We start from the raw sequence: 20,275 nt of genomic DNA on the forward strand, positions 1-20,275 counted from the left end.
GCAGGATGCCTGGTGGGTTGGTCTGTTGCATGATTTCCACCGCTTTCTAAGAATTATTTTCAAATTCAACCAATATTTTCAGACTTTTTCTCGCTGATCGGATGCTTATAAAGTTCCACGCCTTCTTTTTTGGCTGGAAAATTTTGCAATCACAAGATTTGTTCCTTCATTATTGCTCCAAGTACCTACATCAACCAGCAGCCAGCCTCGACATTCACAAGCTCTTCAAGTTAAATGTTTATATTTCCAGACTTCTTTTTTAAAGAGACACGTTCAACCCCTCGTGAGTGAAAGCGTCTTGGAGCAAAATGCTGACTTTGTCTACTGGCCTCATGAATGACGCAGCGGTTTTAAAAAGCCCTGTGGACAAGAATCCACTCCTCAAGAGATAAAGATGGATCACACAAAAAAAAAAAATACATAATTCAACTTTGAAAAAAGGCTCCTTTCAGACGCAGAACGTGGCAGCGAGCCAAGTTTTCTGGGCATTTGATTCATAATTTATATCCTTTCAATTTGTATCCCTGGAAAATTAATTGGCCTTCAACCAAATGAGAGCGCAGAGGGAGAAAAGGTTAGATCAGGGTAAATTTGACGTGAGACAGATTGACTGAGTTTAATGAGAAGACTGAGGAATTATTTTTCCAAGCTTTTTGAGGATTAAACCAATTAAGAAAAATCAATCTTTGAGCTCGATTGCCACCCACACGTAACAGGGCTGCTGCTGCACTGTACCTGCTGTGAGATGGCGTATCCAATGACAGTATCTCCCTGAGGGACGTTCCAGGTCACCATGGCCGAGTGCGCCCTCAGCTGGGTCACTGATACGTTCACCGGGGCTGCTGGCACAGCTGTTAAAACACACACACACACACACATTTGTATATTAGTTGTTAGGGACGGTCGGTGAAAAAAAACTTTGGAGAACACGTGTCTAGTTTGCAGAGTGCGCTCGTCCTGCTGCAGCAAAGGATTTCAAAATAAGACACATGATACACAAAGTGGCCAAAAATATCTGGTCCAACACTGTCCATTATTTTGTCTCTTTGTGTCAAAGTTTGTTGGCATTTTTTTTCTTTTTTTTAATGTGCTCAGGCTTCCCCCTGTTTAACGTCACAACGCTATGATCTGTGGGTAATTCCCTGGCTCAAAATGTCTGCCAGAGAGTCATCATGCATTTGATGATTTCACAGTGGGGCAACCATGAGCTCTCAAGGACTTAACAGGAATGTGCTTCTGTGAGTTGGTGAGTCACTGGGATTGAGCCAAGTTCTTCCACACAAAAATGAAAAAAAAAAAAAAAACCAAGACAAAATAGCAGCCTTTGTTTTGTTGAAACAGGGAAGGGTCTTTCCAAACGGATGCAACAACGCTGGCAAAAATATCAGTTTCCTGAAGCATTAAAATGACCTGTCATGAAAGCCATGAAAACAGGCTGCCAGTAAAACGTATTTGAATACAAAACCAGTTGGATCAAAATTTTAATTAGTTCCACTTCATTATTCACAGTTTCACCAAAAAGAAATGTCAAATCTTAACATCACGGCATCAAAAATCAGTTTCTTCTCCTGAGGAAAATTAGAAAAGATTGCAACCTTAATCTCTCTCAGGCAAATTAAATACATTAAAGATGAATAAACTAACATGAATAATGCACATCAGCCCTGAGGCCTCTCCCACAGACTGTTTTAACTTTAACTATCTTCCCATTCTTTGTTATTGTTGCATTTTATTTATTACATTCCTCTGTTCATGTTAGTTGTCAGTGTTTAATGTGATTAGACACAGATATATGAACACTTCTACTAATGATAGATACACTTTACAATAAAGTATGACTCTAACAAAGGAGGATCAATTTGAGAATGACTGATTTGGATTAATGATTTAATCCATCACTGTACATTCATCTGCCAAGATACTTTGATTAATCTGATGGAACTGCACAAATTACTGCTCATCATATTATCACCTGGCTCCCAACATGAAGGTTGGGGCCCCTCCAGTGGGTCACAAGATAAATTTAAGGTTTTTTTTACCGTTTTAGGAGAACAACAACAGTTTTGCTTTGGATTAAAGGACAAGTTTGACTCTTTTTTTCCTGCTTGTTTTCTTCCCAAGAATTAGATGAGAGGATTTAAGCTGCACGCTGGCTCGTTGTCTCCAGGGAGTTACTCTGCCCAATTAAGAGACAGTCCAGCAAATAATCCCTTGTAAAAAGAGATTAAACAAACAAGATGTAAAATGTTACTTACTGAGATTTAGAGTTGCTGGTAGGCAGCCTTTGTACCTTTGAGAGAGGCTGACCGTTCCCTCTGTCTCCAGGCAAGCTAATTTCAAATTTACAGTTACAAATGTCCCCTAAACGCCTCACATGCATCGGTAGAAGCTACAATTTACAGATGTTCCTTAAATGTGTCAAGTATATTATTAGTATCTTAGGGCAAAGAAAGACAGTAAATGTTTTTCAAACTGTTGAACTACCCTCTTAACAGCTGCCTGTTTTTGTTTGTGTGTGACTGAGGAAAAACTTTCAATTAACAGACAGAAACTGCCTCAAACTGATCATAACCTGAACCTAAAACACCAAACGCACATGTGTTTATTTCTTGTGCATGACTGAGGGAGGACAGTTGAAGGCTAATACACTGCACAAATCTCCTGCTGGTCCTCACAGTGTCCTGAGCTCCAGCTGGACGTCCTAACCAACAAAACAAACATCCACACAGACACTCCATCATGCCCACGTGTGAGTTTCCATCAGTCCGAGCGTCCTTGAGCAAGACAGTGGTGAGTGAGGATGACTTCCCCCGTCTCCCCTGTCACTGTGACTCGCGGTGGATTAAAGCGTCGGCTAAATGGCTAAAATGTAAATGTATGATCACGTGCGAAGGATAACACACACACACACACACACACACACTCTGAACTGTACTCTCACACAAAACTCATATTAATGACTCTCTGGGGGCAGGTTAAAATTGATGGGAAAATCTGAAGTGTTCGCTAAGAGAGGGTGAGATTTTTTTAATATCACTAAATCTTCAGTAAAAGCTGTGACCTCCTCTGAGAACGAGGGGAAAAGAAGGTAAATAAAGGAGAAAACTCCTCATATTTTTTTATGAGGTAAACACTGAGTATTAGGAGGGAAGGAAAGAAGGAAAGAGGGAAGGAGGGAAGTGAAATAAAGGCACGTGGAAACGGGGAAGAGGGAAGCTGGAAGACATAACCATTTCTACACAAGCTAAACATCTGAAAGAAAGAGAGGGGGAAAGAAATAGTATAAAAGACAAGAGGAAGAAAGAGCAAAACAAAGAAAGACATTACAGAAAGACAGAAAAAGAGCAAAGCTAGAATGGCACTCAAGAGTGCATACCTCTGCCAAGGCCAAACAATCCTACACGTCTGTTGAGCTCTTATAATAGAAAAATAAAAGGAAAAAGGAAGTAGTCTGACGACATAAATGATTTATTTGGCATATCTGCCCCTTTAACTGGATCTGCACCAAAATTTAATGGGGTTGTCCCAGGACCATGCCCCATCCCTCCACCAAGTTTGGTCCAAATTGGTTCAGTGTTTTTTGTGTAATCCTGCTGACAAATAAACAAACAAACGGACACAGGTGAAAATATAACCTTCTTGATCCAAAAATGATGAATGATACAAAAAGAGAAATGAAAATAAATAAAGACAAGGAAGACAATGAAATAAAGGGGTACAAGAAAAAACAAGACAGACAAAATGAGACAAAGATAACAATAAAGAAAGACAAGAACAAAGACCGAACGATATGACGATGAAATAAAAAGAAAGACAAGTTGAGACAGAAACACAAAAGACAAAATGAGACATAAAGAAAGACAAAAAACAAAGACAGATAAAACAAGACAGTAAGAAAAGACCAAATGAGACTTGACGACATAAAACCAAGGACAGAAAAGGGGAAGAACCAAAGACGACTTCCTTCAACCTCATGGTGATGATATAACATCTAATGGAATCAATAACTGGATTTTTACTGCGAGTCAGGAACTATTGATGAGTTCACTTCATCCACTCACACAACTTCTTCTTCTTTTCTTTTTTTTTCCCTAGTGCAGGACAAGAATAGCACACACACTTCTCATCACTTCTCTGGCTGCAGAAAGCAATTAATATGTGCCCACTGGAAGAGAGAGAGAGTGTGTGTCCTTTTGTGTGTTTCCATGTGTGTAATAAAAAAAACAGAAAGCATCAGAAGAGAGAAGCAGCCAATTAGGGCATCAAGGCTAAAAAAGGACATTAAAATGCTGAGGTTTTGCATTGTAGCAGATTAAAGTCAAACTGAAATTTGAATAGAAACAATGATCCTGCAGCTGCTGTGCATTTTCCTCCACCGTTTGTTGTCATAATAATGGTGACTGCTCTACGATCTCTCCTGGTGACTGCAGCAGTATCACATGGAGAACAAACACCCCTGACTGGGAATCACTGCTTTTTCAGGGGGACTCATTGTGTTGTTAAGTATTCCTCTGGGTAAGTGCAGATAAAGTCCGTCAGTAAATCCCCCACTCCTGATGTTTGAAGCTTTTACGTGTCTTAAAAAAGGCGGTTGCTAAGTGTCTAAATGAGACTACAGAGGTTGTCGGGGATGTTAACATGAAAACCCATCTACTCACCAGTCCACCTTTACAGCCTTGTATCACTAACTTTCTAAGAAGAAAGGCTTTTGTAGAAGAGCTCAGAGCTAAATGAAATGACAAGTTGGAAGCTTAGCAGTGGAGACGTCGACGTCATGTGACCGTGGTGTATTTGGTTTATAGCCTAACATTAGATTTTTACTTCTGGAGATTGGATTTAGGCTTCAAACATCAGAACAGTGGTGTTCATCTGAGAAGATTATCTGATCAACTAAACCTGGAAGGATCAGAAACTTTTGTTTATTTTCTGCCTGAGGATTCCCTGACTTGCAAGCTGGAGGAACCACCGACCAAGCAACTGACATGAAATAAAATACAGAGGAAGAGGTCTTGCTAAAGTTGTCGGTTTTTGTTTTACGAGTTGAGCTGTGGTGACAGAAAATGACCAGTGGCTAACAACACTGGTCCCAAGTGATTTTACAAACTATTTTAAGCACCTGTAGATACTGAACCAATCAAATTACCAATAAAGTACCAGCACAATCCCATGAGAACACTGCAGGGAGAGATATCACTGCAATAAAATACAACTTTGACTAAATAAGTCGGCTTTCACAAGCTAAAACAAACACAGAGAACACTGATTTCTCAGTAAAAACAAATGAGACTTTGAGGGAATACTCTATTCTAAGTTATTTCTATTATTTATTGTGAAGTAAATCTGAATGCCACCATGTCCTGAGCAGTGACAGCCCAAATAGAAAAGACAGTATCACCTCTCCTCTCCTGTAAGAACAAAGAAAACCGCTCGTTTCCAGACCGGTGGAGGCGGCAGCAGTGACACCACCTCTCCAAATATTCGGTGACAGACTGTGAAAAAAAAGAAGAAAAAAAAGAAATCCAAACCAAAAGCATCCAGTCAGGCTCTGTGGAGTATGACCGTGAATGTCAAGCTCTATCTCATGCTAACAAGCTAACCACAGCTCATTATGCAAGCCAGACCCCCCCGGCTCCCTGCAGGACTCGCTGGCTCGCCTGCCAAAACTACCTCAGAGTCATTAAAGGAAAAATCCACACGCTTTCTTTGACATACAACAGGTCCATCAATCTCAAGTTTGTGGCATTCCTACATTTCCCAGAATCCCCTATGACAGCTCCCAGGAACAGGATTAAAAAGCATCCAGCATGTGTAGGTGGAGTGAATGAAGCAGCATAGCAAGAGCAAGAGGGTGGGAGGGTTTTTTTTTTTCCAGTTGAGAAAAAGCAGCGTTTGTATCTCAACCCAACCTGTCCTGTGGCTGCAACACATTCTGGTCTATTTCCTGATCCTGTAGGTGTAAAAATTGGCCAGTGCTCTCTGATAAATTCCTCCCTGTATAATCACTGAAGGTCTGCGTGGATAAACAGAGGCTGCAGAAAGAGGCTCTTGCTCTTTTGATTCAGACGACCTGACTTGAAACACGATGTTTGTAGCTGCATTTTTCCTTTTCGGAAACATTTCCTGAGATTAGACACCCAAACATTACACCAGTATGTCACTGAAGAATACATTAGTCTGAAATGACAGGCATTAATAACAGCCTCCTCTCAACAGAAAGAGCTGAATGACAAAGAAAGCTAGAGAGAAATATACATCTATATTCCCCTCTAACGTCAAAATCTCAAATCAAAACAAGTGGCATAATTGGCCTACGATATCAGACATGTTACATGACCGTTGGCACCAACTGACCCAGATCCCTGTCATCCAGTGAGGCTCTATGTTGTGGCACATTCATGGTAGATTACATGAGTTTTGGCTTCTTGAAAAGCCTTCAAACTCATGGATCTGTTACTACAACTGCACTTTGTGGATTGCAACCACGGCCCACCAACACAGTCATCCCGAATTTGCTGATTAGGGCTGAGGTCAGGGCTCTGTAGAGGCAACAAATGGCAGATGAATAACGCGCCACTTTCCTTAAGACTTTTCACGTCGAATTCTGTACTTACTAACTCCTAACCCTAACCAAACCGCCATTTTCTAAACTATTATCCTCATACTTTTGGCCACATATTGCACCTAGACCTGACTTTTTAAGAGGATTTTAAGGAGAACTTCTCCTTCACAGAGGAGAAGATACTAGAGAAAATGTAGACATTCATAAAATATACATATACATTTAACAGAAACATGTCTCTGCATCACATCCTCCACCTACACAAATACTCTCCACAGAGAAAAACCTTGTTGAAAACCTTGTTTCCCTTGTCTCTGCCAATGACAGCAAACACCCCCCCCCCAACTCCCATCACGTTACGGCTGCTAAATCCCAACTGCTTTCATCTGCCTGAGCTGCAATGGAGTGCACACACAGTGAATAGACTTCTGCAATTACATTATACACACCAGGAGAGGAGGGTGGAAGCTTAGATAGAGTCAGGAAGACAGAGGGAACGAGATGGAGATGAGAGGGAAAAACACTGGAGAGAGAGAGGGAGGAGGATGAAAGATGACAGGAATATGACAGTGTGAGGGATGAATGAGTCAGACGAGGGAGGGGGAAAAAAAGAAGATGAAGAGAAGGAGAAGAGAGAGCAATTATCTCGGGCTGATATCAAGAGATGGCGAGTGGATTTTCAGTCTTTTGGCTTTGTGAGAAAAGACGGACGAAGGGCAAAGTGAGATGGATGGACGGAGAGGGAGGAAAAAAGATCAAGGAGTGGTGAAAGAACGTGAGCCACGGAGGGAGGGTGGAGGAAAAACAGGGAGTAGAAGGAGGAGTAGAATGTGGATATTGATTAAATGATGAAATATAGCAGTTCAGGTAGATGTAAAAACGCACTGTTCTCGTATGTCCTTGTTTGTCCTTCATGTTTCAGGCCAGCTTGTGCAACTTATTTATTTATTTAAGCCCATTCACAACATTTTATGATGCATTCAGCCACTTTTCAGATCTATAATTGTTTTAAATTAACAGTTTTAACACTTCAATAATATACATTAACATCACACACACACACACACACAGAGGCAATAAACACACAAGACACTGACATAAACATAACACACCTAGACCTCAGTCATCCATCTTCCTCCAACCCATAACCATAAAAGAGCTCTATATGCTGATTAAGGATTTATTTTACACTAATAATCAATGGCTTTCAGCATGAATGGATGGCTATTGTCCATAAGTTTGATTTCATACTTTCAAATATATATAATATATATTTTTCTATCACCAAGCTGCCATCTAACAGTTTGGACAGCTGCATTTCACCATAAAATACTCAGATATACTGACATCTACATACATTTTGACTGATAAACTGCAGTACAGAAATGCCAAATATATCTTTTTTTATTTGATATGTATTTGCCAAGAAAATCCTGTTGCATCAAACATGAAGCAACAGGGAAAAGTCTTTTCAGACTCATATTTTTCCACAACACAGCAACCTTTTCATGAGACATTACAGCTGAAGCTTTCAGCTTTCATCCACAGGCAAGAAAAACACGACTCCAACAAACAGGAGTCTTGGAAAACCTTTTCTGGATATTTGCTCTACAGACCTTTAGAAATTATAACTGTAGGAGGTCAAACATCAGCTGAATTTCTGCACATGCCCCAAAAGCAAAAGAATAAGGCACCTTTTTCCTTTAGTGGTGGCTGATTCATGCTTTTATAAAAGCACTACTTAAAAAATAATAAATAAATAAAAGATGCAGAGCAACGTCAAGGACAAATATCTTCTCCAGCCTCATCTAAACTGACAAACAAAGACAGACAACTTCAAAATAATTACCTGAAGCAGAAGTGGAAGCTGTTTGAGGTTATTAGTGGTTTTTCTTAAATGTGCAAACAAGTTGACTAAACTTAGAGGCAGAATTTTAACATAACATAAAATTAAAACATGAATCTTAATCATGCTTTCAGCACAAAGGAAGAAGAAGGAGGGAAAAGCTAGGATGTGTTTGCTTTCGAGATTTCCTTATGTTTCTCTTTATTTTTTCCTTAGAAGTTCAGAACAACACAGATGTCCACAGTGGTTTGATCTTTCCTCACAAAGCTCTGTTCACTTATTGTACTACAAGACAGACAAGAGCTCCCAACAAACATTCACTTTAAGCATCTCTCCACAGCTCCTAGCAACACTACAAAGACAGCGCTCCGCCAGAGAGGAAAAACAAAAACAAGCCTTGGTTGTTTACATCGTTCCCCCTGGAGTAGAGTAGTCTGTGACGTACGACTCGAGCCGGACAGCCGCCTGTAAATCACGGCAAAGTTACAGTTTGCTGATCGACTCTGACAGCCTAATCTGGCTAATGGCTCCCCACCACTCTCTGTGACGGATGGGTGTCTCTGCAAGTGTGTGCGCTCAAGATACAGTAACAACCTGTGCATGCTGATTGAGATACAGTATGATCATTACAAGGCAATGAGGGCACAGACACATTCACGCCCACCTCTCCGACATGGGAGCAAGACCCCACAGACAGAAGGACACACAAAATGTTGAGCACTTTGTGGTCGTTTTGTCTCTCTCTGTGGTCGTTTTGGGTCTTTGTAGTTGTAGTTGTGTCTCTCTGTGGTCATAAAATTGACTTTCGAACACAACATGTGAACATTAGGCCTGTGCCTGTTAGGTCTGTTCAGTAATGAGCATTGTTATATAAAGGTAAGACATAACGTGGTAAGATTTTGAATTCTTTCTGAGTCATCTGAAAGTTTCTAATCATAATTTGTGATTAATGACCACATTATGCAACAACATATTTGAACTGGACCCAAATGTCAGCAATTAGATGAGAATTTTAATTTGCTCTTGGCTGGACAAGTTGAGTCACGTTCGCACAAGAACACATCAAACTGAGCTCTGCTGAATTTCTGAGCAGTTGCACAGAAACAACGCAGGTGAGAAGAGAGACACCTGAATCATTTGAAACATCAGGTTACCAGAGAAAATCAGAGTGAGCAAAGAGAATAAATAACCAACAATGAGAAGACAGCAGCGACATGAGGCTGAGCAGAGAGAAAACCTTCCCTGCATGAATAAAGCAGCACTTTGCCCTGCTCTTTTTCAATAAAGACCTCCTGTGGCCACAGATGGTGCATTTTTATGATCCCCTACATGCTGCAAATGTTCAGCTTTCCTCTTTGAGCTCCTCTCCAAAACTCCTCATAGAATTTTTAGGGCTGAAAATGAACAGCTTTCCATCTCGTTCCCAAGGTTTTCAGCAAGATCTTCCTACTGTGTGTGAGAAAACTTTGTCTCCTTGAGCGTCTAAATTCAAGGTCTAAGTGTCGTCTATGGCTCACACCAGATGTGCTTGCTGCTTCGCCTTTATTTCCTGTCATCTCTCCGCTACTGCGACCCAGTAAAAGGCCTTAAATTGAAAATGAAAAAGATGTAAATGTTTAAACTGCCATTTTTCAGAGCACTTAAAAGACTTCACATCCATGTTTCTCTTGAAATCCACTCACTGAGGAAGATCATGTGGTACAACCAAAAGCTCCAGAACAGCTACCAAAAGGACTCACAAAACCATCCACAAACATCGAATCATAGCTGATAATGCAGCTCATTCACTACTCGCCCTGGGTGCAGTGAATACTGTATTAAGAATTTGTAAAAGTCGAGATTCAGTTTTGTTCCTGCAGTGATTTTAGTGGCAAACAGAACTCGTTCTGCTTGGTGAAGTGTAAAGTAGCCCCAGGTTCTTGCTGGAAAAAGTCAATTTCCAAGTTAATAAAAGATAAAATAAACAGTTGCACATGTAGAAGAGCATGTGGAGTTTTTAAGAAGCTGAAATCAGAACATGAATGGGTTCAAAAACGCTACCTGTTGCACCAAAATCAGACATCGCTGCACCCTGAACTCCTGTGCGTGTTTTCTACTGATTTATGCTTCAACTAATGCAAATATTGAAGGAGAAAAAGCTGTTTTTCATGATCGAAAATCCTTAATTAAACCAGATGTGGTGGCAAAGAGCAGCAGGATGACGAGCTGCTGTAAAGACATGATATTTATGCCATGAGCGGAGAGGGTGAAGGCCGTGTGGGGGGGAACATAAAGGCACACTTCATCTGCCAAATCGATAAGGAGCCTCGTAAACGCAGATTAGCCGCCTCTTGGTATCCAGCCAGGGAGAAGATGCACATCAATGTGGTTTTCGTTCGCCCAAGGCTGCTTTACATAAAACCTCATGTAAAGGTACAGAGAGAGCAGGAATCTGAGCAGTGGTTGGGATGATTTACGTGCCGGTGCATTCCCACTACAGCTAATTAAACAGGGCTGGAGAGTGAGCAGGAGATTGCTTTGAAATTCTAATCCCCTGATAGACATTCAATTAAGGTTTTGACAGTTTTACTACAGCTGTTTGTCTAGTGGAAATATAAGGTGTAAATAGTGCAACAGCAGCTCCCCACTCACCTCCAATCAAACACACCGAGCGATACGTTAATGTACAGTTGTGCTGCTGTCATGTACTTAACGCTCTGGATGATGACAAAATAAGAGAGATCTGCCCTTTGTTGTAGTTGATGATCAATTTTCAACTCTTAAATCAGTGTGGTATTAATTCATATATTCATATTTTAGCCACTTAACACCCAGTTCCCCCCTTTTGTTCCACCTTCAGAAGCTTTAAGATTGTTTAAATCACCTTATTCCACACAGTAGTCGAGTATTCAAACCCAAAGACTCCATGTGTCTTTTAATCCTTTCACACCTATTTTCCTCAAAATTCAGCCTGATGTATTTGTTTATCCTCAGAAACCTTTGGATCGACACTTGTATTTAAAATAAAGTCCAGTGAGTTTCAATCATGTCTGGCTGCACAACAGGAGCTTCTGTACTGACTGGACCACCAGCAGGTTAAGAGGTTTAAGTGAATCAATGCAGAGGAAAAAGAAAGAGACAGCTGCAGCTTTTTGCTCAAAATAAAGTCTGAATATGGTAATTTTCTCATGTTTATGGTGTATATGCAGAGAGATTTCCCCAAATCTTACTCAAAATGTGAATAAGCTGAAAATAAAAGAAAAAATGACCATCCTACTTAAAGGAAAAGCTGTGAAATCTTAAAAAAAGAGGATAATTTCCTCTGAGTCTTCAGACCTACTTTAAATGTCAATTCTACTTTTAAGGAACTAATTTGTCAAAAAAAAAAAAAGGTAAAACAAGAAAAATCCTGCTTTAGGAAAAAGAGCAAGCACCTTGAACTGTTGTCTCACCTCAGAAACACCTGATTCTAGTCCTGCCTCTATTGTTATGGTATTATTACCTATTTATTGTTAAAATTACCACTCCACTCAGTCGGCTTATATTTGTTATTTTTTGAGAGATCTGACTGCAGAGACAATTAGATTTATATACTCCAGCAAATTTGCTGCATGATAATTGTTTGGTTTATTAATTTGAGAAGATAAATGTAGTTTTGAATGAAGGCTCCTTTTTGCTTCTGTCATTTCAATTTGTTAATTGAATTTTAAAAATAAATGAGTTCATTATCACTCTATGAAGGCACCTTTGATGTAAGGTTATTACATTAATAAGAAATGAGAGAAACACAAACGCACTAACTTAGAGATGGAGGATCTAAAGCGGAGGGACTCACTTGCTCTGACCATCCCCGGTGTTTGCCAGCAGGCCAGGAGCAGCAGCAGCAGCCCGAGGTCCAGGTGAAGAGACGCGGTCATAACCTTCTCTGTCCCCGCGCACACTCACGCGCACACCTCTGGCTCTTCAACACCTTCTGTTCTTCCTCTCCCCCCTCCTCCTCCTCCTCCTCCTCCTTTAACTCTCCTGCGTTTTACTGGAAGTTTCTCCACAGGGTCACCGCTGTTTCCTCATCACCCTTCATCTTCATCCTCCCGTAACGCAGGCTGAATTTCAGAACCTGCACCGCACTGGGTTTCTATTCCCCCCGAACTTGCACAAAGTAGGTCAGTGGGTATGCAGCTGAAATTTTAATCAGCCGTCGCTGAATGAAAATGAGGCGACATTTCTCAGTCCCTTCGGTTTTCAAACGCGCAGCAGCAGCGGCGGAGCCTGCATAATAATCCCGCAGCCCCGGAGAAGCTAACAGGTAGTTCGACCCTCTCACTTATCCTCGGCTCTGCGCGAGTCCAGCGGGTTTAATTTTGCGTCAAATGTCAGCAGGAGACGCTGGAAGGTCGCTGGAGTTTTTCAGCTCCGCGGACAGCGCTCAGGCGGATCGTCATTTCAGTGAAGAATAAAAGGGAGAAACCTGCGTCTTTTCTTTTTAGAGGATTTAAATAAATAAAGAATAGAAAGAAGAAAAGAGCAAGGTGAGACTGAAGCAGGTCTGAGGCGCAAGGTGGTCTGTCTCATCCAGAGGGCGGCAGGCTGGTTTAATCTGACAGATTATGGGAAGCCCGGAGGATCAGAAAATGTCTCTGTCTGCAGGAGCTTCGGTGGTAACTCCTGCGGCCAAACCAAACACACACAACACAATACACACACACACACACACACTCACAAGCACACGTAAACAACACGGCGCGTCTGCATGGTGCTTCTGTGAGCACCGACACCGACGTTACAAATCCTGTCACTACACAGAGGATGGAGGATGAAGGGGAGGGAGGAAAGGAAGGAGGGAGGGAGCTAACTGTTGATTATGCTGCAGATATAACACTGAACAATATCGCCTCTTTTACTGTTTTCTGTCTATAAGCCAATAAATTGTACATAAAATATCCACAGCTTTAGATAATATGTTTGCAACTGGTCTATTCTTAGACAGGCTTAGACAGTAAATCCTAAAATTCATTCATCCAAACTTCACTGTTATGGCTTTCAGGCTGTTCTTATCAATTAGCTTAGTGATTATCTTAAGAGTAGAGATCAATACACAGCTATAAATGATTGTAAATCTAACAGAATTGAGCTATGTGGTATCTCAAGGATCTATTCTAGGGTCACTCAGCTCCATAAATTGACTTTGCTTGGATGTCTGATATTGCATGTTTTTTGCTGCTGATACTAACATTGGCAGCTTGATCAGAGACATTAATGATATTATATTATGTGCTGGCATGTGGTTCCAGATGAACAAACTTTCCCTAAATGTCAAAAAATCCAATTTAATCATCTTTAGAAATAAAAGATGCCAAACTGTTCATTAATAATATCAAAATGCACAAAGGTATTTATGTGAAAGATGAAAAATATTCATGCAAAGACCACACTGAATATGTGTTTAATATCGTTTGTGCCAGTACAAATCCTTCTTCCCTTCAAAAAATTCTAATCTTGGTAAGTGCATTAAATTGCTATGAACCTCTTGTCAAGACATTTATTTGTTGTCTATTTCCAATATCAATACCTATAAAATTTGTATCTTTATGTATACAGGTAGGTTTCAAAAGCAGAACTTTTTAGTGATTTTTGATATCCATTCATATGAAACCAGAAAAGCAAAGGATATTTATCTTATTATCACAGAACTCTTGGTCAATATGCCATAAAATACAAAGGTCCATCACTTTGGAATACCAGTCCTTCATCATCTGTTTTATTTATGACCATTATTACTATTTGTTTGATTGTCTATATTGTTAAGTAGAAAATATCCATAGTATTAAGGACAAACTGTAAAGATTTGATTATAAGCACCCATGGGTTTCTTACTTCTCTTGCACAATCTTTACTATGTAAATTTTTTTTTACATACTTTTACAGACTTTTTATCACTTGTGTGCTAATAAATAAAATATTCACTTTATACGGAGCCATTTATAAAGTTTATAAGCTGTAATTAAAGGATCTATTATTGTTAATATAACTTCTGGGTTGCCAGATTGTTGAAAATAGTGTTTTAATTCATTAGGGAGACGTTTCCCAAAGAGCTGTTTGAATACTTTTCACATCTGGACCCAAATCCATTCATACGCTGCTCACTTACTTGAGTAAATATTGAATAAGTGCCTGCCTTACGACATTTGAAATAATCAAAAACATTAGAAAAAGTGAGAACCTTCCAAAAATGTAATAAAAAATTGTCATATACCTTTACAAAACCAGCTATTTGACTGAAATACAACTTATAATTTACTACAGATCTGAAACAACACAGAAATAAAATTTTGAATTTTTATTGTAAGCCAATTCATGTCCAATTTAATTTCAGGGGCCTTTTTTTTAATTAGGAGGTTTCCCCCATGAGCAAGCACTTGGCAACGGTGGCGAGGAAAAACTGAACCTTTAACAGGCAGAAACCTCGAGCAGACCCTGACTCATGGTGGATGGCCGTCTGCTTCGGCCGGCAGAATGGGGACGGGGTGGGGGGGAAGGTGGGGGCGGGGGCAGGGGGCGAGGGGGGAAAGGGTAGGGGAAAGAAGGGAGGGGGTGAAAGGAGGAGGGGGGCCTTATGATGTTGAATTAGTCTCAAAACCTGCGTGTATAAAAACCTGGTGAAACTGAATTAGTGGGCAGTCTGGTCGGACGTGGCTTTTTTAATTCCACTAGCTTCCAGTGCCGGTTGTTGGGCAGAAGGCGACGTCTGTGGAGGACGTCTCTCAGCTCACAGATCAGTCACCAGGTTTTTATATGTGCAAGTTTTGGGACCATACAAGACCCCCCACCCCCTCGGCGTACCAGTTCACTTCGAGCCGCGGCACCCGAAGTGTCTGGTGAACCAGTTCCCTCTCCTCTTGGATTTTCTCTCCACCATCTCCTTCATGCAGGTCTCGAGGTGGTCAATCCTGCTGGTCATGGCCCTCTCCCTCTGGGTCCAATCCTCCTGCTTATCCTTCTGGATGTCCTGGATAAGCCGCAGAGCTTCCATCAATTTGGCCCTCTCCCTCTGCCACTCTGTCAGCTGGTTGTGCAGCTGCTCCTCTGCTGACTTCTGGGCAGCAGCAATCTCGCTGTTCACCTTCCCCAGGTCCTCCAGCTGAGCGGTGTAGAAGGCCTTCATGTTCTTCATCTCCTCCTGAGCCGCCTCCTTGATGAGGGTCTCCTCGTTGCTGAGTTGTTCTTTCAGCACATGAATTTTGCCAAGGAGACCCCCAATCTCCTTCTGGTATTGTTTAGCCTCCAGGTCTTTCTCCTGCTGCAGCTTTAAAACTGCAGCCTTGAAGGCCTCTTCCTCTCTCTGGTCCTCAGTCTGCTGCTCCTGGTTCTTGTAGGCACGGACACACCGATTCTTTTTTGGCCCTTTTCCTTTAGCTCTGTTGACATTGGCCACAGACTTTGAGGCGTTGACGTGCCCCAGCCTCTGATTTGCCATGTCCATTTTTGCATCAGGATTGGTCTTTTTTTTGGCCTGATCATCGCGTGCCTCTTTCAGCTGTTCTTGTAATGCTGTTATGGTCTCTCTTGCAGCCGCCAATCTGCACTCTGCAAGGTGCTGTTTGAACCTGGCGTCAAACAGCTGTTCCTTCAGAAGCGCATTTTCTTTTAAGGCAGCTGTTAGCTCGTCCTCCTGGACAATGGACTCGTTCTTGGACTCCATCCTTGTTCGTTGTCTTGATTCTTGGTTTGTAGGTGCTCTTGGAAATAATCCTTGGCGTCAGTGAAAATACTAACTGGCCAAACAGACGTGACCCCTATTTATACCCTCAAAATTCTGTGATGTCACAGGGCTGATTACATCAGTGTATTCTCTTCGGAATGCCTTCAAATCCTTTGATATTTTGTAAGATTCTAATTTATGATTTTTTTTAAACGTAAACAAATTGGCACGATAATGAAAAATATTAAATCTTTAGGTTTTTCCTATGTATTAAATTATCTGTACTCATTAACCTGTTAATTGGTCTATCGCTAGACTAATTAAGGATTATTTGACCAAACATACTGAAATATGGCAAGTCTGGTATGTTCACACTCGCACAATGCCTCAAGAGAGTGATTTTCCCTTTTTAAAATGTTTAATCTGAAGGCTTGGAGGCCTGAAAAGATAAAATAATCAAGTATTTCAAGTCAAGTAACTGGAGAAAACAGCAGCAGTTAAACAAGAAAACTAATCCACCCATTTAGCAGTAACATCACAAGGTAAGGTCAGGTTCATATAGATTTTTCAGTATAAAGTAATAGAGAGCAAATAATTTTCTGTTTGTTGTATTTATGATCACAATATTAACTTGAAAATTCAATTGTGGCAGCCACAGAGGATAAAGCATATTGACCTTGGCTTGTAAAGTCTCCTCCTTCTGCAAAGCCTCTTCTACGGTGTAAACTGGCATTTGTCCCAGATACAGTATGCTGTCAAAATAAAATACCTGTTTAATAAAGCCCTTGTTTAAAACCTGTGGGGCAGCAGTGACTCTGGGACAGTTTTCGCCCATCATTAATCTTGGGCTGAAGCTTTCGATTTAGCCTTTTTCACCATTTTTTTGCTCTGCACCAGTTATTTCCCTGCAAAGTCACAAGAAGTTTGACATCTTTGACATTGAATATTGATTCACAAAGTTTTTGGTATTGATTTTCTGTGATTAAATGGCAGCAAATGGTCTTAACCTTCAAGAGGTGAACTAGAAAGCAAGATTTTTGTGTTCATTTAATGCTGCATGTTGAAATTTAAGTCTTAAATACTCTTGTCAGCTGCTCTATGCAGAGAGATGTCGCTGTAATAACGGATATACTATATGCTACTTGTATAAAGTATTTACCATATACCGATCATCACCGTATCCAAGATATCAACATATGTCACCATTGATTACTCCCAAACTGAAACTCTGAAACACTGCTGTCAATTAAACAGCACAACAAAAAGCAAAATAGTTTTTCTCAGATTCATTATTTGTTTTTTGCTTTTCATTTTGATTTCCATAATCTTCCTCGAGTTGGCTCGCCACTACCTATAATTTGTTTTAATTGTCCGCAGCTGTGTTGACACCATCAAAAGCACACTCAGAACACAAGCTGTTTTTAGTTTGCAGACTTTTTTGAGTTCTTACATAATCCTGTAACTTTTCCAAAGTGTTCTACACACTCAAATAACATGTATGTAATGTGTTTTTAGTTGTTGATCAGTGTCAAAAAAGCTGCATTAAATCTTTTTAAATCCATGCTAGTTCCTCAACATAGACATTAAACAAAGGGCTGACCTGAGTGAACATCATTATAAAAAATATTACCTAAGTAGTTGAGAAGTTTTAAAGCTTTGTTTGAAAATCTATGGGGTCACTGCAGAACCAGAGATTCTTTTGTTGACAGGAGTCAGCTGAGATGATTCAGACATCTGCTCAGGATGTCCCCAGGACGCCTCCCTGTAGCGGTTATTTTGATCAACTGGAAGCCCAAAAAATAAAAGAAGATCAAGAACATGCTGGAGGGGTTTAAATATCCCATCTGGTCTAGGTACCCCTCAGGATCTCCCCATCCACCCAACTGCAAAAGCTGAGTCATCGACTGGAGAGAGGGACTTTTCTGCTGTAGAGCAGCATCTGAAGAAGCAGCAGAGTTCAGAAAATAGGGTTTTATGTTTTCAGGCTGCTCTGCAAACTGCGCAACAGATATTTAAGTTGTGATGCCTTCATTTAAAAACCTGCAACAGGAGTTTGTTTTCTCTATTCTGATTGAATTAATGCAAAATCCTTGTTTGAAGTGTCTTGATGCACTGACTGATGCACTGACTGAAACACTGACTGACTTGCCAGCTGCACAAAAGGTTTCCATTTTAGATGTTCATGTTAAATTTCTCACTCCTACTGTTAGAAACTGAGATGATCAGCACTGAAACATCACAGTTTATTACAGCCATAGCTGCTTTGTTGTTTAAGTTCCACTTTACGGCACGCCTGATGAGCTGTGCTTTCTCTCTGCTCCTGGGAGGACTTGTCGGCAAAAATCAAGCAAGTTTTACTTCCTTGTTTATTGCAGTATGCAAATGTGTTTCTGCTGTATAAAGAAAAAGCCCTTAAGTCATGATGCAGAGTAAAAGGATTAAGGGTGCGTCTTCTTTGAATACAACACAATGCAGGATAAATGCATGATGGGACTAATTTTAAGCTGACATTTGGTTTTGATATTTGATATATTTTTTTCAGTCAGAATTAAAGCTCTAGAAGCTATTGAGAACTTAATTATCACGTTTTTAAATTGATTTCTCACACAGCATTTGATCTCGTTTGCAGGTTTTGTTGATTAGTGCTGAGCACATTCTGTCCAGATGATCTGATAATTAATTCTTCTACTGATTTTTAATGAATGTAACTGAATATTGACAGACTTTGGTGATCTAAATGATGCACCAGTGGACGTTTACAGTCCTGCTGCCATATCTCTACATGCTAATGAAAACAGAATCAGGTTAAAGAAGATGACTCCTGTTCACTTTAACAACACGTCAGTGACCAACTCCGTCCACCAAGGGGCGCTAGCAGCCTGCAGAACGCTATTTGTCCTTTGGCGATGCCAAGATTATGAGTCAACCAACTTCAGAACATGTCTTCCTCTAGCACAGCACACACACATCCAGTACAGGCCCAGTGAAATGAGGCTGGTTTTATAAAGGCCAAGCCACATCACTGCGAACACATACAGTGTGATTTGTCAGTTGATTTGTCAGCAAAAAATAGCTTGTAAATCACAAGAAGTGGATTTAAAAGGCAAAAGGACTAATGAAGCAGGGACTGTGCTGCCTCTGGAGACAAAAACCTTTCACACTGATTCACAAGCCAAAAGGGTTAGGAACCAGTGCATAGTCCTATGACAGAATTGATAAAACTGGTAAAAAAGTGATATATAGTTCCAAATATTTCCCTATCAATCATTTACACCCTAAAACATGGGAAAATAAGACCCAGGTTAAAGAATACCTAACCTATCATTTAAATATTCACTGCTAAACCATGTTTATTTACCAAACTTTACAGGCCATACAGTATTTTTAAAAAGAAATGTATTAAAATTAAATATGTCCCTGTTAAAAAAGCACTAGGCTGAGGGGGTTCATTCAAATTTTTCACAGCTGAGTGGTTTATGCTAACAGAATCCCTCACAGATATGAATGCAAATTAAAACATATAATAAAAATGATGGCAAGAATTACAAATCACAAACGGTCCCTGCTGGGGTTTGACAGTTTAATTCACAACATTTTAATCAAAAGACTGTCCCCATACGACTTTTCCTTCTTGATTGGTCTCATATTTTCCTTCTTATCTGTTTAAATTAGGTCAGATTTTTCTTGTATTTCACACTTTTATGCAGCTGGCGCAGATCAGAACCCGCCCACATGAAAACTGCTGGATCTTTACTTGAGGGGGAAAAGAAATGATTGAAATTACAGGGCCTAATTTAATTTATTTTTTTCTTTGCTAATGATGGAAGCCAGCCATGCATGGGCTAAGTGAGCAGCTCCACATATGGTGCTGCAGCCATGAGGAATGTCAGTTTTAGTAAGCAGCAAATCCACTGTGTGCCCACGTCCATCCTGCAGGACCAACTGAGCTCCAACAAAATCTGGATGGATGAAGGAAATAAAAAAAAAAAAAAAAAAGGAGTTGCTGGTTTGATGCCTGTTCACTGTCTAGAACTTCATGTTCGCAGATAAGAGCAAATTAGGTTTTTGTCTCAACGTTCAGCTCTTTATTAATGCATGGAGCAGCCCATTATAATTTCATAAGACATAAACGCTAAATGGTTTGGTCGTGTTTTATGTCGGCTGCTTCTCTAATGTTTCTTCTGTGTTGTCT

The 20,275-nt window shown here is 40.3% G+C and overlaps 1 protein-coding gene across 2 annotated transcripts in view; it reads right to left on the reverse strand.

Moving 5' to 3' along the window:
* The window catches only part of LOC108873102 (fibronectin type III domain-containing protein 4), a 48,419-nt gene that overhangs the window by 9,767 nt on the left and 18,377 nt on the right, over positions 1-20,275 (reverse strand). The window contains exons 1-2 of one of the 2 annotated variants that reach the window (XM_018661232.2): positions 12,220-13,216; positions 736-851 (exon numbers count right to left, since the gene is read on the reverse strand). In XM_018661232.2, the coding sequence (XP_018516748.1) occupies positions 736-851; positions 12,220-12,301 (198 nt within the window). In that variant the 5' untranslated portion in view covers positions 12,302-13,216. Of the gene's footprint in view, positions 1-735; positions 852-12,219; positions 13,217-20,275 lie in introns of those variants that run through there. The other variant, XM_018661229.2, reaches the window with a different exon arrangement.

The sequence above is a fragment of the Lates calcarifer genome, linkage group LG7_2 (genome assembly GCF_001640805.2).
Source record: "Lates calcarifer isolate ASB-BC8 linkage group LG7_2, TLL_Latcal_v3, whole genome shotgun sequence".
Lineage (NCBI taxonomy): Eukaryota > Metazoa > Chordata > Actinopteri > Centropomidae > Lates > Lates calcarifer.